Genomic DNA, 24,490 nt, shown 5'->3' on the forward strand with positions numbered 1-24,490 from the left:
AGAGCGATTGATGTCCCGCAGCTTGCATGTCTGGTGAAACTGGCCCCTTGTGCAAAGTCTGTTGCATTGCCAGACCTACAGTTTCTCCGCACTATGTCTATGTGGTGAAGAGAGACTTGACTGAACCCACAGTCATTCTAAAACTGGACAAAAAATGTTCTGGGTTGTTTTAATTAATCACACAGATGAGATCTGAAAACAGGATCAATACAGCTTGTTAGCTAGGTTAAATGGTTTTTGCATGCATTAATTCTTGAATGCAAAAGCCAAGGGAATACATAAGAGGGCAGAATGTAAGCAAGCCAATGGATCCAGTTATATAAGTAATTGCATACAATATTCAATGTTCTGTGCTCTGGTAAAGAGGCCACGGGCAATGCACACTGATGCCAGAAACCTCCACTAGCCATCCTGTATGCCAATTCTTAGATTACACCAAATACTGTATTTTAATTTTTCAATAGCTTACCTATGCAAGAGGGCTGCGTGCCACTCCAAGTGCCATCATACTGGCAATATCTCCTGGTAGAGCCCACCAGGACAAGAGGAGGGTAGCAGGAGAAGGAGACAGAGGAGAGATAGGTGAATCCTCGGTCCTCCCTCCTGCCCTGGGCTGGCATTCCTGGGTCTCCACAGAACACAGCTGGAAAGACAAAGGAGGAAGGAAAAAGAGAAACAGAGGAATGAGAGGTGATCTGCAATCCATGCTGTGTTTTAATTCAATATTTTCCAAGGGGGGTGAAATGTCATACATAATAAAGGCCTATATACTTCCAATCAATGTCAGAGACATGTAATGTAATTTGGCATTCCAGCATGATGCCACTTACGGAAGCACTGCGGCTTTTCTCCACTCCAGTTACCGTTGCCCTGACATGTTAACACAGTGGGCAGGGACAGCTGGTAACCTTGGTTGCAGGAGTAGCTGATGCTGGAGCCCCAGGTGAAGTCTGTACCGACGACCTGACCGTTAGGGATGGTGGGTGGTGGGCCACATACGATCGCTACAAGGAGACAGAGATGCATTGCAGGATGATACGTTCCAGTCCTAGTAAGTACTAGTGTAATGGTAAATGTCTATTTCTATAACAACAACAACAATTGCCATCCATCTGTCCTATCCTTCCATATCATTCCTTGCTGTCCTGTAGCCAATACCATCGTCTAGATTCATCTCATCACCCAAATGTAATCCTGCACCTTACAAAACTGTACCTTTACAGAGTGGTTTAGTGCCGTTCCAGGTGCGGTCCTTGGTGCAGATGAGAGTGGAGGCCCGGTCAGCGTCCATGGTGAAACCAGGAGAACACTGGAAAGTGACTGTGTGGTTGTAGGTGAGATCATTCCCTAACCTCACCCCATTGGCTGGCACTCCAGGGTCGCCACAGTTGATTACTGACAAAACAATAAAAAACTGTGAGTGAGAACAAATTAAACTGCCTAATACAATTGCACAATGATGGTAGAAGTAGTTGAACACAAGGACAGAGATGCAGAAGAAGTTTGTCTGGATTAAGGAAAATTCAAAAGAAAAGTTTGCTACCTCATTATACCACATATTTTGCTGTACTTGGTTAAGCAGGGAATCAATATCACACACTTAGAATGAAATATAAATGTGTAAAAATCCTATTTACAATTGCACCCTGGATGGAGCCTCAAACTTAATGAACTGTTACAGGCACTTAACCCAAGCAGTTCACCTCACCAACAAAACTTAACAATCTAAAAAGCAATGCAGTAGATGTGTATTCAAAAGCAATCAGCACTTCATTCATTTATGGACAACCACTTTTGGATAATATACTGCATTTATACCTTATATATACGCTTAAAAATATTACTTACAATGCAACTGACAGACTTTTCAATCACAGTCACCCATGGTGAGATTTAATGCTTTTTATCTGACTTGACTTTGATTGTCTACAGTTTGGAGCTTTTAGGATGCAGAGAGACTAAATTTTGTGATGGGTGTCCCTCTACAGTAGCTCCCTCAGGCTCCAGAATGAACCATATTTCTCCTTGATTATACTTTTACATCCTGCGGGGGAAAACAGTATGATTGAGTAACAACAGTGAGAATTCCACTGTGTGACTCAGCAGCATCGTGGCTCCGTTCTGCTGGAAATGTCTGAGAGGCAAAATCCAGGGCACAGAAGGACAACGCTAAGTTTCCTTGGGACAAAAATGCATTATTAAAGGCATATGACCAGCATTCCAGCACAATTCCCAGTGGGGTGAGGAAACTAGGTCTATTGGAGGTGTAGTGAGCAAGCACTTATATGTCCCACTGGGCTGGTAAGAGTGTGTTGCTTGAAGCCACAATGCCTATCTATCCTGTAACATTACCTACAGGGCCGGGACACACTGAGATAGTTTCTCCTTTTGCAAAACAATACTCTTTGTTTGTCACCGGCAGACAATCCACTATTTCAGTGCAAGATACTGTAGATGCGAAAGTTTGTAAATGAGTTTAAATTTTACTCGTAGTAAATAAATTAAAGCTAAAATGGAGAGAAGACAGCTTCTCTCTCAGGTACATCCCTTTTTAGCAATTTTTTTTCTCTTTCGGATCAATAGAAATAATTGAACTTAAAATTCTCCTTTTCACGTCTTTCTCACGCTGAAGATATTCTACTTAAGTGTGTCAACATGTACCCTTTTACTCCTATGGATTACTGACGTCTGAAGTCCATAATGATGCTGCTTCGGGTTTATCCCCTCCATTCAGAAGAAACTGCTTCTCTTTGTGACCTCTATTTGCCAGGGTCTCTTGGCTCTGTAGAGCAGCTGTGTGCCTTTTGTTAAACATAATGATAAAGGGCTGTCAGTCATGCCTGTTCCATTTGAGTGGACTGAAATGTTCTCAACCAATGTCCTCCTACTAATCCAGGGAACCACATGAGTCATTCATTGCTGAGAAATATCTTCTCTTACAACATGACTTCCATGTTCTCTGCATTTCTTGCATAATATTACATATTTATGTTGCAATTACTTCTCTACAAGGCTTGGATATGCACAGTATTCTACTGGTGTTGCAACTATTACCAAAATTGCAATCTGCAAACTACTGTTGCATTACAAATAAAGATGAAAGGCCAACAGGAAGACAACTCAGAAATGTGTATAAGCCAAGAAAACAGGAAAGCATCCTACACTGGAGCATGAATATCCAATTGAGAGTCGTTAATTACCCGAGCACTCTGGCATGTTCCCGGTCCAGGTCCCGTTCACAGTGCAGTGTCGGGTGAGCAGGCCAGTGGAGTAGTAACCCTCCCTGCAAGCGTAAGTGATGGATCTGGAAAACGTCAGGCCATCGTGGATCAGGATCTGGGAATTGCGTGGAGTTCCCGGGTTCCCACAGGAGATAACTGAAAAACGAGAGAGAAACAGAGATGGCAGCAGGAAAGGATTAGGTCATATTCATTTACAGACTAAATCTTAAGTGACCAGAGGTGAAAGTGTATATGTACTGTATTGTGTATGTGTGTGTGCATCTGTGTGGTGTGGGGAGAAGAGTATTGGTACTGTACCATTGTAGACTTTTCTTCATCTAAGCATTTGTGGAGAGATCAGAGACCCGAGTCTGAATTTTCACTCTTTTTTTCCATCCACTTGTCTTTCTATTAAACCTTTGTGAATGCCTAAAACATGAATTACATTTTTGTACCCCGCAAGTAGTGGTAAATAAACTCATGTATATCTTCTAGTGAGTGATCAGTAGAGGCAATGAACCACCAACAAGAGTCTTTTGTATTCTTCTTATGAGTACATTCAGGGAATCACAAAGGTTTGGTTCTTAAAAGGTTCTTTTCACATATATTCCCATATTGAGATTTATAGTGCTCTTAATATGTGTTTTAGGTTTCCACAAGCTGAACAAAATCTAGGTTGCTGTTCTACTACATCACTTTTATACTCCTTCATGTGCCGGATATGCATCCTCACTTGGTTTGTTTTCCCTTCCCCTCTGTTCTTCATCCGTCCACACGAACACCACCACCATCATCTTCCCCTGCATCCTACTTCATAAGTAACTCTGCTTTGATGGACACATCCTTTGCTCAGAAAAATCCCTTGGTGTCTGTCCGGCCGCCAGCGATGGTTCTGTTCATTACAGTCTCCAGCTTGCCCTGGGCCCTCAGAGCCCTGTGGGCTTCGCCCTCCCGTAATGACCAGATGTGGCCTGGCCCTTGAAGTCTGTGCCAACTGAGAACAGGTGGGCAACCTCAGCTAGCAGGCATACCACACCAGAAAGGGAATGAGACTGAGTGAGGCGAGGGAGAGAGGTGGTGATGTGAGAGGAGGAGGTTATGTGTGTGTGTATATGTGTGTGTGTGTGTGTGTGTGTGTGTGTGTGTGTGTGTGTGTGTGTGTGTGTGTGTTCAAGGGGTGTTAAGAGCACAAGTGAAAACAGCATGTGAAACAGGATCAAGTTTCTGGAAATAACACACTGGATACAGCAATGAGGAAAGAAAAAGGGCCAGGTGTTCATGGAGAGTAGGAAAAAGGGCAGGTAAGAAATAATACAACATAACTGCTAGATATAACTGCATGGTATAACTTGCCAGCTCAAAGGTGTAAAACTGCAGCCAAGTTTATGGATGGTTTTATCATCTTAGTGTTGCTAGGTGATGAGTAAAAACCCTTAAAAACCCTTGGAAATACCTTTCCCCAATGTTCATACAGTATACCTTGACCCAATGAAAAGAAATATGACTCTGACAAGCAACAAACTAGATGCTGAATGCCTAGAGCAGCTGCAAGGATACTGGAAAAATAAACCACGCACACTATTGACAGTAATTGACTTGATTATAATCTAAATCAGGCTGAATTCAAACACTCACCTCTTGAGATCATCCCTAACATCCTGGCTCTTTTATTTTTTCTGCTGCAAGCAAGTTATTTGACAGCAGAAAAAGAAAAATTGCACTCTAGTTCTTACATTGTCTGTAATGTCTTTGTCCTGTCTCAGCAATAATAATGGGTAGTGTGGTGCCAAATCGATTGGTCGCACACCACACATTCAGAGGGTCAGCTTTTTCAGGTGTCAGCAGCAGAATGAACGCAATGTTGCACAAGGACAAAAAATTTTAAATTACGTTGTTGTGCCCTCATTCTCTCTGGTTTAATTGTTGTTTTACATTTTTGCAAACACACACGAAACACATGCACACTTGCCACGTGTCTTTCATTCAATTTGAAGAGGCAGCATCTAATTACACAATCAGTGACTGTGACTACAGTATTAACCACAAACTGTGAGTGGAGAAAAGCTCAGAATGTGCAGTTCAGTGCTGGGATTTGTTGAGATCAGCTCTGAAAAGACATGAAAATGCAGAGATGAGGAAATATAAATACTCATTAGTAAAGTGCCCACATCCTAAAACATTCACTAAGGCCACAATTAACTCTAATCGAGGAAATGATTTGGATGTCTATTACCCCTGAAATTACAATCTATGCATACAAAGGTTTGTAAAACTAATGCAGTGGGAGTAATTAAACTGAGCAAATGAAGAAGAAAGGGAAGGAAAACGTCGCACTTGAAAGAAATACAAGTTAGTGAAAAGAAACTAAATGAAATGTAGATGTCTTATATATGTTTACAGTGCATTAAAAGTTCAGTGAGCATCAACTTCAACTTCATAACTACTCAGCTGCCCTGTATCACATGTTACTACATGGCCAGATACTGTGCTCATTCATTACTGGTCTCTTTAATCAGCGGCCCACACATGATTTTCGCCAGTAATGTCCTCCAGCTCCTCATAAGGAATCCCAAGGTGTTCCCAGGCTAGATGAGAAATGTAATCTCTCCATGGTCTTCTGGCTGTGCTGCAGGGTCTCCATGTCCACAATGCTTCAAATGTATGAAGGGGAAGGCAACCTGATCAGATTCTTTAACAACTGACTGGTTTTGATGCAAAGGAGCATCTGTTTTACTCCAAGCTCTTCCTTGGTTTCCAAGATGCTCGCCCTATCCCTAAAGGCTTTTACTCTTTTGATCACTACCCAAATGCTCATAGCCACAAGTGAGAGCTGAAACCTAAACTGACTGCTGAATCGAAAGCTTCACCTTAGAGCTGAGCTCTCTCTTCAACACAAATAGGTAGTTGCCACACCATTCTGCTTATTGAAGTTATTTTACCATCACCTCACAAGAGGACATTTATACACTTCTTTACTTGGGGGAGCAACCTTGAGATTCAGTCTATAAAAGTCACGAACAGAATCGCTGATAAGCCACAGGCTTTGTGAAGTACAACATTCAACTTGCAAACGCACTCAACTTACCACCAAGTTTGTGCACAAGCTCTTGCTTACATTACATAAGGACCAACTAACTAGGAACAAATTTCTTAGTGCCTCATATTCCCACAGGAAATGTTAGTTCTGTCCAAGGATATGAAGCACATGCAGATGACCCCTCCAGCATCTCTGTGAGGGTAAGGGCTGAGGAGATGAGGCGAAAATCCATATTTATTCTCCTGAAAACAAACTCAAACCAGAGTTCCAGGCACTTTGGTAAAAACTTTGCTGCAAATGCTGAGCCGTGTGATCCTGCTGTATAAATAGTAGGCACAGTTTTTCTTTTTTTTTTTTTTTTTAAAAGGAAACCACCCCCTTCTATCAATCTATGTTTGACAGAGAAGAAAAAAAACTCACAGCGTATGTGTTCCTTACCATGACACTCAGGTTGGGTTCCCAGCCAGCTCCCATTGGCCAGACAGGTTCTCTCCGGTGAACCCCTCAGCATATAACCGGGCTCACAGCTAAAGCGGACAACACTGCCTACTGTAAACTCTTCGCCCAGACGGATACCATGCACAGGAATGCCTGGGTCTCCACACAGCCCGGCAGAATCCCCTGCAAAGATTTAAAAAGAGGAACACATTTATATGTTATATCTATGAATGTGAAAAATGTAGCAAGAAAAAATGCTCATATTTTTGACTATGTAAGACTACCACAAGAACACACATTAGAAAGGTGCTCTCCACATGAGTGATGTTTTCATATTAAAACACAATAACAATGTGATTAGAACAGGAACATGGACCCCCTCCCACCTGATTGCATCCAACACGAAAATAATATAGCCTTGTCTCCCTAAGGAGCAACTAGCTTCCCAAATACATTCATTTTCATTACATATATTTGTTCAACATGCAGAAATTGCACCATACGATTCATCGACCCAACATATACATATATTTTTGCGCCTTGCTACATATTTCCACATCCTTAATTTAAAACAATCACAAAGCGTTTAGTACTGCTGTGTACTGCTCTCACTCTTTATTTTATAAGGAGCTGGTCAACATCACTATAATGGTGCTTAGCTAAGAAAGTCGGGCAAATCTTTATAAAAAGGTTGTTTTTATAGCCCGTTGAAAGAACACTAGCAATTCCCAGGTTATATACGAGTGTCATGAATTGTGACATTAAACTGTCAGCGTGCTATTTTATTGTCACACGGCTTATGGGTCTGCGTGTGCGCTAGTTTGTGCATCTCTGTCAAATCTTTGTGAACGTGTTTGTACTTGTGGATATTCATTCGCATGTCTGGCCTTTCGCATGTGTGTTAGATATACTAGGAGCCCTGAAGCGAATCACTGCAAGGGGAGAGGAAGTAAGTGGGCTGATGTCCTTATAGCGCTTCATAACCCAGCTGAGGTGTGGGCATCCCTGTTCCTCACTCTAATATGAGCAGATTTAAGCAGTTTTATGGAGGACACTCTCTTTGCCCTTGAGGCCTGTGGAGCAGACAGGCAGCGCCATCTTTGGTCTACCTACTTCGCTCATTACCTGCTAACAGCTGCCACCCAAACTCTTTATTTGTTGGCCTGGCATTATGAGGGCATCACTGTGACTGGGTTGTGATATTACATCTGAATTAATCAAGTATTAGAGGCAGAGAGGGGGAAGAGGATGAGAAGATGGGCTTCACAGCACATATCTCTAAATATTAACAATCTAATGCTGTTTGTTCAAATCTTTTTTTAATCTACTTCACAAAATAGTGTTAGTTTCAGTTTAATTGTTCCAGACTGTCAGTCAGTCAATCTGGGTGTAGTTTTCCGTACCAGAGCAGTGTGGTGGTGAGCCGCTCCACTGGCCGTCCAGCTGGCACATTCGCGTCGTGTTGCCGATGATGGTACGCTGGCCGATGCAGCTGTACCGGATGACTGAGCCTACTGTCCGACGGTCGCCTGAGATCTGGGCGTAAGGTGGCATGCTGGGGCGGTCACACAGCACCACTGTCCAATCATAGCAGAGAGGAAAGAGAACAATGAACAAGTGGAAACGTTTCAAGCCAATGGTTACGAACTGATAAATAGGCTGCATATTGTTTATATGGCTCTTAAGTTGGGTTACATTGGATTTGTGTTTGTTTTCAACTTGGACTCTGGGAAATAATGATTGGCAATTTTTTGCTATTTTCTTACATTTTATAGTCCAAACAATTGATTGAATAATAATAATAATAATAATAATAATAAATAGGCCACTAATCACTACTACTGTTTATTTGTTGTATATTTGTTACAATGATTTTGCACAAAAGTGAGGGTTAGGGTTAGGAGTGGTGGGAGTTGGGGGGTTGCCTGACCTATTTATACAGTTTTACTCACAGCCAACTCCTCAGATACTCACACAGGCACTTAGGCAGGGAGCGGTCCCAGGTGCCGTCCCCCTGACAGGAGATGGAGCTGGTGCCCAGCAGGTAGTAGCCCGGGCTACAGCGGTACGACACAGTGGTTTGGAAGCTGTAGCGATGCGGCCCGCTGGGCAGTACCTGCCTTATGCTGTTCTCTACGTGGCCTGGCTCTGTGCAGTTCACAACTGAAGAGGTGGGAGGTGGGTAGGAGGTGAAAGACACAGAGAGAAAAAAGAGATCTTGTATAAGCATTTCAGGTACAATTTATCTAATCTGAATTTTATTTTGAGATTACGATTTAATTATAAATTTTTTTCCAACCATGATATAGATATATAAGTCTCTCACACAATCAGGGAGCAGGCCCATTTTATAAGCATTTTTTTTAATCTTACGTTTACTGTCTACCCATTAATTTCCTAATCTACTACTTCCACCCATCCAGCATCCATCCTTCCACCCCATTCAAAATGAAGTAGGAGGCAAAGTCCGGAAATAAACATTTGCTTCATTAGAGCCAGTCTCCTGCTGGCCGCAGTGGTGCAGAGATGGTGATGGATGGAGAGCTCACAGGAGAAGAGGCACCATGTCAGTTTAGCACCAGATGGAGAGAGTTAGGGAAGAGGAGAATGAGGGATGAGTGAGGAGCGAGGGACAGCGAGGGGGTGTGTGTGTTACAGAGTTAGAGAGGAAGAGACCCTGATGGTGCAGAATATATTAAAATTCATGACAGAATGTCAGGCTACGACTGCTACCAGCACCAATCCATCTTGAGTGTCTCACATACAAGACACAAACCAAAACCTTACATTGCCTCAACAAAGTCAGAACACGGCGAGGAACAGTTGCTGTTCTATACTGCAAATCGCAATCAAATGCGTACTATATGATGCCAAAACTCTATTGGCTTCTTAAACTCTGCTTGGGAGTGCCCTCGAGCCATTATGCCCCAGTTTACCTTGCCAGTCTTGCCCCCATGAGTGTACCTTTGCCACAGCCAAAATGAACCCATTGTATGCTAATGTGCCTAAAAGCTCTCTCATTCCATGCTCCCAAACAGGCCAGCACAGCTAAATCACCCCCCAAATACCTATTATAATGCATTCCTTCCAGCAAAGAGCTGACCTGTGGTGCCATCATTTACAACTTACTGCATAATACCACTACAAAGCGTATTTGAAGCAGTGGAGCTGCTTCAGCACGAGACTTTCCAAGCTTGGAATTCAGCTTTGAATAAATGTGCTCGGGCAGCACGGGCTCAAAAGCGATCCAACAGTCATCTAAAACGACTGACCTCCTGGTAAATTTTTGTGTGTGGCCCAGTGGGCAGGGGGAGAGGAAGCGAAGGGATGAAAGGAAAAGAAGAATAAAAGTGAGAGGGGAAGAAGGGCTGAGGTAATTCATCTCTGTTCCACTCAGAAGTGGGGACCCCGGTCACCCTCTCCTCCTCTTGGCTTCCTGCCAAGTAACGGCCCTGTAAGTGGCGTGTCAGAGGGTGGTTTTTTTCTGTCCTGTGTCTCTTGCCTTTTATCGCTGAAAGGCAAATAAACACACGAGTCATCCAAGGAAGGCGGTGTTGTGGCTGCGTTGCTGTGACTCAAATTGGTGGTGATTAGAGAGGGATAGGAAAGTGGCTGGGCTGCTGGTGCTCTCCTGCTTGCTGCATTATTGATGGAGCCTACAGACTCTTGTAGTTAAAATCTGGACCATAGAAATCATTACCATTGTCTGACTGACTCCTGCCCCGCCCTCACGTCTTTTCCTGCCTTCTGTATCTATTCCCTTCTTTCTCTCTCTCTCTCTGTCTGTCTCTCTCACTACCTATAAAAGAAAAGCCAATGGTTAAGCCTAGCTGAGGCTAAGGTGAGATGGATGAAGCGGATGTCATCAAAGCACTTAAAGTTTTCCACTCAGGGGAGGAAGTACATGGCAGGCAGGAGAGCGCAATTCACCAAATATGTCTCGCATGCTGTAATTAAGGTGATAAATCTGATTGACGATAAGACCTCTAAGCTACTTATGTCTCCACATCAACAGTGAGGATAATGTGCCATCAAAACAGATGCCCACATCCAGCCACGCACATACACCGAGAGGCACACACAGTCTCCCACAAAATGCATCTCAGAGTCAGCATCTGCATGGAAACAAGGCCGATGCTAATATGATGTCACTAGCAGAGCGGAGAGATTTAAGGCGTATGTCTGGGAGAAAATCTCGCCTGCTTATGCATGCAGCAGCCAAATGTACTTCTCTCTTTTTTTAACAACTGAAGAAGGATTCCTGTGAGACTTGTAACCTCCTCATCCCTTCATAAATGTCTAAAAAAAAAAAAAAGAAAAGGGCCAAATCCTTTCTCTCCTCATTTAAAACAAACTCATAAGTCAATCCTTCACTGGTTCTGTCAGTGCCTTGTCACATTCAGGGCCCGACCTTGCGAGTGGCCTCTTTCTGTGCCTGTCACAAAGCCCTCAGTTAGCGGGGACTTAGAGACAGACGTGGCTGCCGAGATACATCGCTTGTCGCAAAAACACTGCCAAATTAAAAGTACTTGCTTTGCTCATTCAAAGCAGAACAGGCTGGGTACTTCTTATTAGCAAAAGCCAGAATGCTGGTCTCCAAAGGATGCTGTCTTTCACACAAGCTCAAGGATCCTGTGATTGTTTTTGGCTGCCTCTTCATGGTTATTAACTAAGCTTGTTTCCCTGACAGACAGGTGAGGCCTTCAGGTGTAACAGAGGAAGCTAAAGCTAAGAGGAAATAACATCACATGTAAATATTATCCAGACCCTCCACGGACCATGTGGACGAGACTGCGGTAATTAAATAATCCAGGCTTCTCTTTGGTTTTTCATTTCAATTTCCCCTAATGTGTGTCGTTTAAACTCTTTCTCCCTCTGGGTGTCTCTGCTCTTCATCTCCGCTCTCTCTGTGATTGGGGTCATCTGTGGTCACAGAAGATGTGACCTTGTACAATACAATAGGTAATTTAATACCTACCCACACAAATGGATGCGAATACAAAAAGAGAGCCATACTCCCACTGGGAAGTACGTGCAAATGAGCACACTTTCTGAAAATGCCCTCACTCTGTGCATTAGGTATCCACAAAGCTTATTTAGCTCTAAAATGATTCACACATCATGATACATATAAATACCAGCAGGAGAGTTGCATTGCTTATGTGGGTGTGCTGGGATTGTATTTACACATTTTGCTCGTATTTGTATAAAAAAGATGGATATACAAACAGATTTTAAGATTATGAAGGCAGAGACTTTTATTTTGATAAATTGTTCTCTCATATTAGCCATTTGTTCCCTCACACACACACGCACAACTTTGTTTTCTAAAATTGCTTCCTAGTTTGTTGATATAACGCACCAATCCCTCTGAGCGCAGTGGAAACTCTACATGTAACCAAAATTGCTTCTTGGAAATAATTTATGTTTCCATGCCAACAGGGCTAGGCACAAATCTTACATTATATCAGTCCTGGTACTTTGCATTTATCTTTCTATTCATCTGTAGCCATAAGCTTCTCCAAAAATCAGACATGCACTGACTTATAGGCTTGGGCATCTACAGTACTTGACACTTACTTTTACACCTGGGTAGGGCGTTGCTCCATTGCCCATTGGCCTGGCAGGCAGATTTCACAGCCCCCTGCAGAACATATCCAGTGTTGCAGACAAAGCGCACAACATCGTTTAAGTTGAACTGGTTTCCTTGGGTCATACCGAAGGTAGGGTTGCCAGGATGCCCACATGTAATGGCTGAAAAAGTCGAATGAGAAAGAAAATCATGGTAACACATTTGGACAGCAGTTTACCGCAGTACAGACACTGATGTAAAACTCTAAAGCCACAGGCCCGACTGCGGCTGCACTGGCTTAATGTCTCAATTTTCACTACTAGCTTCTCGTAAAATAATCTTCTTGTAAGAAAAGGAGCAGTATTATAGAGGAATACAGTGAACGTCTTTGATAACTTCATGGTAAAAGATGAGGTAACAGTGGCTTTTATAGCTTATTTTATGCAGGAGCTTGTGTAGGAGCTTCCTGTTAAAAAAAATCTTCAATAACAGGAATTAAGTGGTGATCAGTACCAGATGGCTCGAGTCTAATCACACTAATTTGGTGGTTGGTGGCGGACTTAAACTGGCCTGATTAGAGCATCCCTAGGTAATATATGTCTGTACTTATTACAAATCGCTGATCTGCAACACTATTAAACTGGGAAAAAAGTTTTGTTTTGAGATCTAATTTTCTCAGTCAGCTTGCTAGCTTACCAGTGCTCCAAATAGAAGAAGTTTCAAGCCCCCCTGTTCATCTGAGCAATTTAGAAAAAATGTAACCATACCATCCACAGCTTTACTATTAAACAAGCTGTATTAAATGTTTTCTCTGGGGACTTACGGACACAGACAGGTGTGCGTCCTGACCATCGGTGGTCCTGTTCACAGATTCGCACTGACACCCCGATGAGGCGAAATCCCGGGTTACACTGGTACACAACGCTGCCTCGATAGTTATAGTTCTCCCCAATGATCTGACCATTCACTATGGGCTCTGGGGTGCCACAATGACCAGCTATGGATGAAAGGAAAGATACAAGATCAGACATAGGTGTTTTGAACTTTATGAAGTTCTAATCATTTTTGGGTGCTAAAGTTCTCACCTAGACACTGGACCTGTGTTCCACTCCACAGTCCATTGGACATACACTCTCGTACCCGGGAGCCCACCAGGGTATAGCCAGTGTTGCAGGAGAAAATGGCAGTGGCTCCATACACAGTCAGTGTTCCAATCTTGTTGCCATTTGGTGGCGTCCCAAGGTCCCCGCAGGAGATGACTGAAATAAGAAAACAATATCATATCAGGGTCATATCCCTCATGGTCAAAATATAATCAGGAAAATTCATTTGTTTTGTTTGGGAAATGGTTTTGTTTTGCTTTCATTCAGCTTGTTTTGGTTAGAGGATCTGTGCCTGTTTAGTTATGTTATTTTCTTAATATCACAGTGGAAATAAAATAAAAATGGATGCAATTATTTTTCAAGCCTGGCAAATTACTTGTTTCTGGTGGAGGGTTCTGGAGTTTTGTAGTGGAAATGAGGCAGTTAACTTAAATAACATGAGGTAAATTAGACTATAAGGTGTGCAGTTTTCACATACTTTCGCAGACTGGCCGTGGATCTGGGTAGTTCCAGGTGCTGTTGGCTTGACAGCGAATGACCCTTTGACCCCTGTAGTAATATCCCGGGTCACATATGAGCATCATAATAGCATCATATTGGTTTTGAGTTCCGTAGATTAGTCTCCATCTCCCATGCTCCACAGCAGAGTGGCCGATATCAGGACAGGTCACAGCTGAAAGGTCAAAGGTCACCAACATTACAACAATTTGAAACTTTTTTGATTTTTTTGTTTCGTGTCATTATGGTAGCACTGAGACGATTATTATTTGTTTAGCTGCTTGTGAACGCACATGATTTTTTCACTGTGTAAGTATGACAAGTGTCAATCTCAAACCTGTCAGGGATATTTGGAGCTCACTCTAGGTAACGCAGTTTGTAAAAGTTAAGATGTTTCAGAGTTTGTAATACTACCAATAATACTGCAGGTAAACAAACAAATACAAATACTCACGAATACATCTAGGTTGGGCCTCAATGGGGCTCCACCTCCCAAATTCCTGACAGATCACAGATGTGGTGATAGGCCCAGCAAGCCGAAATCCGGGATTACACTGGTAGGTGGCTCTGGCTCCTAAAGAGAAGTCCTGGCCAACAATACTGCCATTGACCGGAGGAACTGGCATTCCACAGGACATGACTGGAAGGGAAAAAAAGATGCATCAGGAGGGTAAGGAGGGCAAAAAAAAAAAATTGGTTGGTAGTATAAAGCACAGGTAGCCAAGTATATTTCAATAACCATCTTCATATGCAGAGTGTCTCGCTCACAACAGACTTCCTGTACAAACACAATCTCAGAGCCAGCATTTCAGTGCAGTAAACATTAGCTTGGGCTGCCATCTGCACAGTAGTAAACAATCATGTCTAGAGAGAGCACATGCAATTCATGTGGAGATTACACCTGGTGCAGACCTGACCAAACCAGACCAGAGAATGGCTGCTCTGCTGCTCTGTTTTCACTTTTAGGTGGTTTTCTTAACATGGATGGCTGGAAACTAATCTCTGGAAGTAGAGCTGTTAGATTTTATGTGTTTATGATGGAATATAAAAGAAAATCTGAGACTGGAAATCAGTGAAGTTGGCACAACAGCATCACAGCCTGAAATCTCAAAACTGAACTGTATACATCTTCCTGCATGACTTCATGCTATTCATGTTTGTTTCAAACTTTTATAATGTGTCAGTCTCTCAGTCGCTATTGTTGATTCCATCACTGATCATTTCCAAAATATGAGCACAGTGACAAGCAGATAACTGTGACTATGACCCATAACTAACATATCAAACAATTCAGCTCAGGTAAACCACAAATCATTAATATGATGCAGTGAAATCTTCAAAGCAATCCTGAAGAAAGGTGAAGTGAGCTTCCTTGAAGCAAGCCTTAGGCTTTGGAACTGTTGGTAAAGGCACACTGTCAGAAATGAAATCACACTTTGATCCCAAGTAAATGTCTTCAGTGACACTTTTTTTTTTTTCAATCAAACATAAATCAGAACTTTAAAAATACATTTGTTACAAAATATGCTCAACATACTAGTGGGGCTAGGAGCAGTAAAACCTTGTTTTCTTTGCACAGTTTCAAGGATCATTTCATCACTTTTGAGAAGTGTAATGCTGAATGAGCTCAGTCACAATGATAATGTTGAACAAAGGTTGATTTTCATTGGTAATGTGAAGTCATCTAGCTTATTTTAACCACTTGACCTAAGTAAAATATAACGATGTAGTTTATTAGATCTCTATATCTTTTTTCTCAACAACTTCCACCCTCTCATGCCTTCTCATGACCTACTGCTAACCTCACCTTGGCAAAGTGGCACCGGTGCATTCCACTGGAAGATTCCCTGTGCAGTCCGGGTGCATGTGGCGCTGCTCTGGCCAATAAGACGGAAGCCCTGGTCACAGCTGAAACGTAGGGTGCTGCCCAACTTGGTGCCTGTCAGACTGTGCACTGTGCCATTTACAGGGTTGTTTGGAGGGCTGCAGTAGGCCGCTGTAGAAAAATAAAAGAAAAAGGTAAAGATATAAATATGTACATTTACTGATAAAATTGAGTGCAACAAGCATAAAAACACAATAATGAAGCAAGATGATGCGAGTTGTTGTTGAGGAAGTGAAGGATTAATGTGCCTTCAGTAGCACAGAGCCACAAATCTCGTCTGCATTTGTCTTCTACGCCTGGTGTGGTAAAGGAGGATATGTATTAATACCAACGCTACAATACAATCTCTTTAAGGCAAAAACTGCAGACAAGGAAAATTGATTAAAGGAAACTAATGCTCTGCAAAGCGAAACAGGAGTTTGTCAGCAGCAGCAGAGGAGGATCATAAAAGTGATGGATACATAATAACAGGAACGAAGTATCTGTTTTTGTTTGTTGGCTAAATTGGTGGCTGCAATAATCGTTTATCATCCCAAATGGTGCCAGCAACAGGTCCACGGTTTCCAAAGACTCAGGCGTAGATTGCATTTTGCAGATCTCACAGTAACACTGAATCAGTATACACCTGCTGGAGAAGAAGAGTTTCAGTAAAAGAACGCAGATTGTGAAAATGTAAAAAAAAAACGAGGGGATGTAAAAGTACACGGCTATGTGACACAGAAAACGGCTCATTCTGGGAACTGATTAGGATGGAAGTGGACCATGGACACACACAAAAAAAAAAAAGCGTATCATCCATTACACTTAATCACTATGACCACATTACATTTCTATAAAAATGCTAATTCCGGCTCAAACCGCTCATATGTGGCAATGAAAATGCCCTCTCTTTCAAGTTAGTGGGGATTTTGAGCACCACACAGACAATCAGATAAAACTCCCTTGCATGCGGCATAAAAACTTAAAGCCATGTCAATGGTGTAATATGTATTCAGCAGTTATGAGATGTTGCTGCCTCACATAAATTGCTCCAGTGAGACAGAGAATGTGAGACTTTTCAAGTGAGCTGACAGACCATTTTGTGGCACTGAAGAGATGTTAGATAAAACAGACTTTATGTGGAATTTGACACCGAGGTTCACTCAAAAAGATGTTAGATTTCTTGGTAGATGATACACTGTAGCTGTACTTTGGGCTTTGGTAATTTTGTGAGGCTTTGTGAGCTTGTCGTCTGCACAATCATCAAGAGATGAATGCTAATTACTGTCCTCCTTGATGGCTACATGGGTAAGGAATAGAACAAACCCAATGTTTAAAATTATATTTAATACCCTGAGAGAGTTATGTTCCTCGGCAAGGCCTCCTCCTGTCAGTCACTTTGACTGGTGGGGCTCCTGATCTACCCTTGAGTTCAATCCTTCGCCTCTATCTGTGTCTAACCCATTTGCCCCTCTTTCTGTGTTGCACGCTCCCTCTCTCTTTCTGCCTGTTATAGTACACTGCTTGCCTCATTGCAATCAGCCCTGCAACTTATTTGATTGGAATAGATAATAGAGATGTAGGGACAGACTGGTTGATGTAGACAAAGGATGAGACACATAAGCATAAAGTGATAGTAAGGAAGATAGTGACAGAGTGAGGCAGATAGTCACGTCTAAATCAAGTGACAGAAAAACAGTGACAGAAGCCATGGATGGAGAGAAAGACAAGAAAGCAGAGATGGGGGGGTTGCCAGAGGAGATGTCTGCAAGTTGGTGATGGAAGACTGGCCCATGGAGAGAAAAGATGGATTGATTAAGAACACAGCTGAATACATTGAATCTGCCTGCGCCATCTGTTTCTTCTTCTCCTCCCTACAGAAGGCAACTCCATACTGACCATGGCAACTTGTGGGTTCTCAGCCGTCACTTTGTCCGTCTGTCACTTAGCCTGCTATGGCGAAATCCATCACGGTTAAGAAGAGAAAAAGTAAAAAAAAAAAAGAAAAAGAAAAAAGAGGCGAGACAAAAAAAGGGCAGCGAAGCGACAGTACATCCGGTTGGGGAGATGGAGCGCTCCACAGAGAGGAGGAGAGAGACGATTAGTCAATCTGGCTGAGTGGTGTTGATACAGAACGGAGGGAGCCTTTTAAATATTTACACTGTCATAATTCACAGCGAGTTATGCAGGTGTCGTACACTAGCAGATCCTTCATGGGAGCAGGACAAAAACAGAAGAATAATAAGCAATTCAAGAAACAGCGTTTACTAATTCCCAGGCCTGTGCGGCACAGCAACGAGTGCCACAGATGCCTGCTGCCCCTGTTAGGTTGTCATGGAGATGGGTCATACTTCTAGCTGTTTCAGCTGCAGTTGGCAGCCCAAATATTGGTCTTGTTGACACAGTAAACCAAAGACACCTAGGCTCGGTGTCTATAAGAAACAAAGCCAAATATCAATCCCCAAAAAGACTGCAACAACACCACCTTTGAAAAGAAGCCTGTTACTTCATGCCAGTAGATCCCTTGGTTCGTACTCACCTGAATAGCGTATTCGGAAGCCTTTGTGGCTGGTAGTGTGATCGAAGGACCAGTGCAGGTAGACTTTGTTACTGGAGCTAGTGATGCTCAGCGGACTGGAATAGTTACCACTGAGGGTGATGAGGAGGGGGCTCTGTCTGGACGGGCCTGGATAAACACACGGAGAGAAAAGAAAAACATATCTTTAAAATAGGGCCTTGTGCTTGATCACTGACGCACATTGAAAAATTATATTATATTCCTACTAAATAAACAGTTATACAACAGATAATGAAAATTTCTAAAATTTCTCTATTTGTACAAATTTAATTAAAAAAATCAAAACAAAAAAACACTGATTTATGATATGAATCAAATTATTTTGAGTTATGGTATTTAAGGGATTATGCATTTTGCTACACTTATGGTAAAATCTAAATTTGCTGAGCTCCTAATTGTGGAAAAAAGATTTCCTTCCATAATTGGCTCAGCAGCCCCAAGGTTAGCAAATGTCTGTTCCCCTCCACTCGGCAGAAGATAAAAAGCACTAATCAGCAACACAAGTGTATACGACCGCCATTTTCTTAGAGCAGCCTGCAGAGTTGCTGACTGTGCCTCTAATCACATGCAAATGTACAAGGCAGATGTAGATGTTCTGTCACCATGAAAGGGAGCCTGTGTGTGATTTTCTGTTAGTAGATGCCTTGTTAGGGACGGTAAATCCAGCTGTCTGGCTCCTTTTGGCCTGTAATTGTGGATATTGGTGAAAATGGGTCTTTGAACAGGGAGGTGTGCGGAGAGTCGTAGGGTCAATAGACTACTGATCAGTATATGTAGTGTGCATTACCCTGGCCAGCAATGTTAAACAACAGGATCCTCATTTAAACTCTGCTTGATAATCAAAAAGTCCAAAGAAAGATAACGCTTGCTTAACTTTATTATATGATACAGGATATAACCATTGCTTTGATTACATATGCTGACTTTCATAGCGCATACGATGACTCACCATCAAAGATCTCGAGCTCATCAAACTGCCGGCTGGTCTGGAAGTGTTCGATAGTGAAGGTGATGTTGTAGCCTGGTTCTACTTTGACCACCCAAGAGCAAGACTCAAAATGCGGGAAGCCGCTGCCTGGTGACTGGCTCATGATGACACCCGTGGAAGCTGTCAGTACCTCGTTCATGGGACAAGTCACTGTTGAGAGAGATAAAAGAAAGAGCCAAAAAAAATGAATTCTAGCAATAACGGTTTGTTTATGTAGTGCTGCTCTACATTGTTTCACAATGTTTTAGTGAATTTATTTTACCTTGGAACACAAATTGGATTGGTTAGATCCATATTGTTGTTGGAGGGCAATTCAAAGTGACTAAAAACACAGCTAAGCTAATTGTCATTCTGGTCCTGATGCTGTCTCAGGAAACAAAGCTGTCCATGCTTAGTCAGTGCAGGAAATGGCTTATATAGCATCTAATATTACTGAATTGCCATGAGCACACTGTGTCCTCTTTGCCCATTGTCAGTATGTGACAGATGTGATGCTAACTTGGCGGCTAAAGCTCACATCTGCCTTGAAGCCCTATTGCTGTGGCACGTCTGGGCGGACCACATCCATCCACTCCCCTCCCTTTTGGTCATTGGTATTCTTGTGGGACAGCTCCGTGACATCCTTTAACATTTCCGAGTTGTTTCAGTCTATATTATCAGACGTTACACAGCTCTCCTGTCTGTTATGTTTTTTGCTGCGATGCTGTGAAGCCAACTTCTTAATCTGCCAAAGATGTTTGCATACACAGTGGAAAGCAAGCAGTAACATAAAAGGAAGCCAGTGCTGCAACAGTGTCACAATGCAACTGCTACATTTATTTATTTTTTTGTTCGATAGTTCCAACTGTTTTTGCTGCTTACCTAATGGGAGTGCTGGGGAGAGACTGTGGAATAACTATTTCCACAGCAGAGAAACATACACATTTGTTTTTTTTGTTTGCTTGCAATAGCTTTTGTACATAATTAAGATACCATAAACCTATATAAAGGAAATATATATAAGAAATTTTCTCTCTTATGATATTAACTCCTTTCTGTAGCACACTCAGCTGTCAGTTTATTAGGTACAATGAATTGAAACTACTGGTAATACAATAAATCTTACTTTAATGAAAATTATAATGTTCAAGGTGTGATGTTGTTCAACTGTGTTGCATTATCTTGAGGTGTTCCTACTATTTTGTCCTCTTTCACACAACTCACGACAAAGATGAATGCACATATGAGAGTTCGGGGATGCACTGGTCTACAGAGAAGTGGAAAAAAGTGATGTGGTCAGATGAGTCACCCAAACATCAAATGAGGGAAGATTTGGAAGAAGGGTGTCCGTCCATTATAGAATCAATGCCAAGGCGCATTGATTCTACAAGCTGTTCTGGTGACACTTAATGTTGGTTTTTCCTTTAATTTATCACCTGTCTATATGTGTGTGTTTGTCAACCAAAAGCAGCAGAAAAATAAAAAAATAAAATGTATGTAAATGCCCTTGTTGTGTGCTGCAATTTCAATAAGTGAGCCTGTTCTGCCCCAGAGTAAGGTAGCTCTTTGCACTTGCAGGTCCTTCATTACAGTGGTGAAATACTGAACGCTCATTCGTCACATTCTGGCAGTGCTTCCTTTGTGGGACAATATGTGTGTGTGTGTGACTTTAACTTTGTTTTTGTGAGTGTGGATGAGCTCATGTGTTGTGTCCTGGCTTGTTCACCCTCCTTTCTGTGTGTTCGTAGGGGAAGGCATAAAGAAGATTATAGGAGACAGCCTGGGTTAAACAGCATTTGTTTTACTTTGCTTGGTGTGTCAACTAAGTTGGGGTTTATTGCCGCGGGAAGTCTCAGATGTCAGGTAAGATGTCACCAACAGAAATGCATGTTAAAATGACTTAAAAAAAAAATTCCTGTCAAATACTTTTCCCACAACTTTTTGCTATTCATTGTGAAGGTATTAATTGCAAAACCTAACGAAATGTTACCACAAAAGAACAAAGCAAACACTAAATATATGCAAATGTTATTTACCACTGGGAAACAGTAGTTGTGTCCCAATTTCATATTATGTTTGTATATAAGCAAAATTAGTGGGATAAAACAGGTAATGTGCTGAAAACATTCATTTTGCAGATGGGAATGGTTATATTGTTATTGCAGCAGCACGAACAATGGTACATACTACACTTGCATGCAGTATCACCATGTTGCATATGATGTTGAAAGTAGAAATCTGCAAAGTATTCCTGGGATCTCACTTTGGACGAAAAGTGACAGTTATCTACTCTGATCCTAAATTCCAGGAAGAAATTCACCAACTTTGTGAAATCAGTTACAACCTCAAGCACCTCAGTGGACACGAGTCAAAAGGCTTAAATCCATCGCTGATAGCGAAACTGATTGCGCCTGGAAGCAGAATATAAAATCTAAGAGAGAAGTTCATTAAACGATCAATTCTCTGAGGATGAGATGTGTGTTGTCAGTGACCTTTCAGAGAGCCCCATCGCCTCTTCAAAACTGCCTTCAGCTTGTCATGGAGCTGACGCAAAGAGACAGACAGGGGCTGTTATCTATAGGCTGCTACTTATTAAACTAATCCACTTTGAAATGAAGCATCACTCTGTTTGGCTGTAAACAAAAGGGTATTAGGGGACAAACCTGACAGCTGGAAAAAGTCAGCTTCAACACAGAAGGTGAGATCAGCGCTGATAGGACTCAAAATGAAATTTCACTTTAATGAGACGGGGAATGGAATAAACTGGGTGGGAGGAATGGCAATCTGTGAGACATCCTTTCTGTTTGTATATAAATTGTTCATGGTATGCAACAGCCTCCCAATAAAAAATGCGGTGGTAGGCTTCAGTGTAGACAAGCACAGATGCACACACATCTGCATCCACACACACGGATTTGTGCACTCCGGCATACAAGTATGGAAGCACACGTGCATCTAGCTCGATATATCCAGTTCATAGTGCTGCAGAGCTGTTGAGATTCCTTTATTCATGTTGGTATTTAATTAGCATAAGCTGAGAAGCGATAACGAGCTGATTGAAGGGGATGGGCCACAACATGAGCATTGTCGTGGATCAGGAACTAACAACTCTAAGAAGTCAGGGATGACAATAAAGATGTAGAAAGAAAAAGAAAAAAAGGGGGCATCTGTAATCATTCTGTGGGACTAAAAGAAGGGGGCTAGGGCAAAAAAAAATTATCAAGGGAACAAAGAAAGAGATAGACAGAGAGGCGAGGGAGGCGAAGGGACCGAGTTGGGAAGCTAATGTGATGGGTGATTATGCAGGTTTTTACCAGAAATCTGTCCAGGGGATAAACACAGGGATTTTGGATCATCAGGGCTCATTGATGTGATTTATTAATGAATTCAAGCAACACGTTGTACTGATGCTACTGCTTTGTGTGTGTGATGCTGGAACTCCTGTTAGTCTCAGCAGACAGCAGATGTAGTTAAGGACTGTGGGTACAATACAACCCTGTTTAATCAAATAGAAGGCAAATCAAATACTGAATGAATTAGATAAAGACAGAACATGAGTGAAAGTGTGTCTGTGTGAATGTGTGTATGGCGGTGGCTTTTATGTCTGTGCCTATGTGTCAGCTTTTGGGAGAAAGGGAAAGACACAGACAAAGACAGATCTGGGTGTTGATAGACACCTGTGTGTTCAAGTGTATGAGCATACACTGCACTGTGAAGCAGCCCCAGAGAAGGACAAAAAAAAAAAAAAAGAGAATAGGGAATAAAAGGGTACATGTGTTACGTAAGAACAGAAGTCTAACGCTAGTGGGGCCAGGGGAGGGGAGAGAAGTGGCGAGTGAGTGCAGATGGAGGGAATGCAGAGGATGAGAGAGGATACTGGCGCTGAGGGGCAAGCAATACTGCAGAACCGGCTCCAGGCTCCAGTGCTGCTCTCTGGAAGACTACCACAATGACAACATCCACTTTCGTGCTACCCAGGCACATGTTTGACCAGCGTTTTATGTCTGTGCTATATATGTATGTGTGTGGGGTTGGGGGCAGCTAGATGTGCATGGAGGGTTGTGCTTGTCAGAGCAAGAAGTGGTGATTTGATAGGTGCAGCTGCAGCCAGCATGTCCCCTGCATTTCAATGAGCTGTACACGTCTTGTCTTCACCCCCCCCCCCCCCCCAACTAAGTCTCTCCCAGTCTCTCTTTTTCCCCTTGCTTTTTAACTCCTGTCCTACTTCCACTGACTCACCATCCGTCTGCTCAATTAGCAGTCTCTCCATCTTTTCCATATAGATTTTTTTTTACATTTTTTTTTTCCAAGAATCCGTCTTTTTCACAGAAATCCCAAAATGTTTTCTACCGATCTGTATGTCTTTGACCCTCTTCTCTCCCTGTCCAATCTTCTCCTCTTCATTCACACTAACATCAGTTTGTTCCTACTCTCAGCTCCCTCTCACTCAGCTCCTGCATCCTTCAGCTTTTGTTGTCTGAGGTTCTCCTCTCCATCACCTTGGTCTGTGTCTATGCAGGAAAAGTGACAGGTTTGCAGATAGATGGAGTCTGCTGGAACTGTTTGTCCCCAGTATATTGTGTCTCTCAGCATGAAGGGAACAATTAACAGGGCACAGAAGCCATGAGCCTTAGTGCACATTCAAAACTGAAATGCATGGCAAACTGCAAGAAAAAGCATTCAACTGTCACCGACTTCCACTTAGATTTTAAATATGGCACACAGATTTGTTTGGCTTAGCAAGGCTCAACTGTGCACAAAGCATGATATTTTTAAAATTTAATTATAAGGCAATGTCAGTGGACGGTTTCAGGTGCAATTGTCTGTAGGTACACCTGAGAGGGGAGGCGGGGGCAGGCAAGAGGCAGGACAAATACTTACACACGCACACACACACGATTTCTCCTTCTCATTGTTCTTTTCTGACTTGAATTTCAACACCCTCAGTCTCCTCTGCTCTGCCTCTCTCTGGGTGTCCTGTGTACTTCGTTCCACGTCTGCATTATTAGCCTATACATAGATCCTCTTCACCTTTCATTGCCCTCTTTCTGTTGCCTAACTTTTTTTTTTTTATCTGCTCCTTTTTCACCTCATGCTGAGAGTATTTGCATATTTTTCCTAGTTAGCACTCTAAATTAGCTGCATTTACCAAACTTTGCCCACTCTTTCCCATCCACCACACAACCCACATACAGAGTGCGAGACAAAATGA

The 24,490-nt window shown here is 42.3% G+C and overlaps 1 protein-coding gene across 1 annotated transcript in view; it reads right to left on the reverse strand.

Annotated features, from left to right (window-relative positions):
* Nucleotides 1-24,490, reverse strand: part of csmd2 (CUB and Sushi multiple domains 2) — a 227,600-nt gene that overhangs the window by 18,411 nt on the left and 184,699 nt on the right. Inside the window, exons 48-62 of the mRNA XM_056398872.1 lie at nt 19,261-19,449; nt 18,273-18,419; nt 15,677-15,865; nt 14,324-14,509; nt 13,850-14,044; nt 13,354-13,527; nt 13,092-13,265; nt 12,277-12,450; nt 8,671-8,859; nt 8,100-8,273; nt 6,697-6,879; nt 3,201-3,377; nt 1,216-1,395; nt 831-1,004; nt 470-643 (exon numbers count right to left, since the gene is read on the reverse strand). Of these exons, the coding sequence (XP_056254847.1) occupies nt 470-643; nt 831-1,004; nt 1,216-1,395; nt 3,201-3,377; nt 6,697-6,879; nt 8,100-8,273; nt 8,671-8,859; nt 12,277-12,450; nt 13,092-13,265; nt 13,354-13,527; nt 13,850-14,044; nt 14,324-14,509; nt 15,677-15,865; nt 18,273-18,419; nt 19,261-19,449 (2,679 nt within the window). The remainder of the gene's footprint in view (nt 1-469; nt 644-830; nt 1,005-1,215; nt 1,396-3,200; nt 3,378-6,696; nt 6,880-8,099; nt 8,274-8,670; nt 8,860-12,276; nt 12,451-13,091; nt 13,266-13,353; nt 13,528-13,849; nt 14,045-14,323; nt 14,510-15,676; nt 15,866-18,272; nt 18,420-19,260; nt 19,450-24,490) is intronic.

The sequence above is a fragment of the Seriola aureovittata genome, chromosome 16 (genome assembly GCF_021018895.1).
Source record: "Seriola aureovittata isolate HTS-2021-v1 ecotype China chromosome 16, ASM2101889v1, whole genome shotgun sequence".
Classification (NCBI taxonomy): Eukaryota; Metazoa; Chordata; class Actinopteri; order Carangiformes; family Carangidae; genus Seriola; species Seriola aureovittata.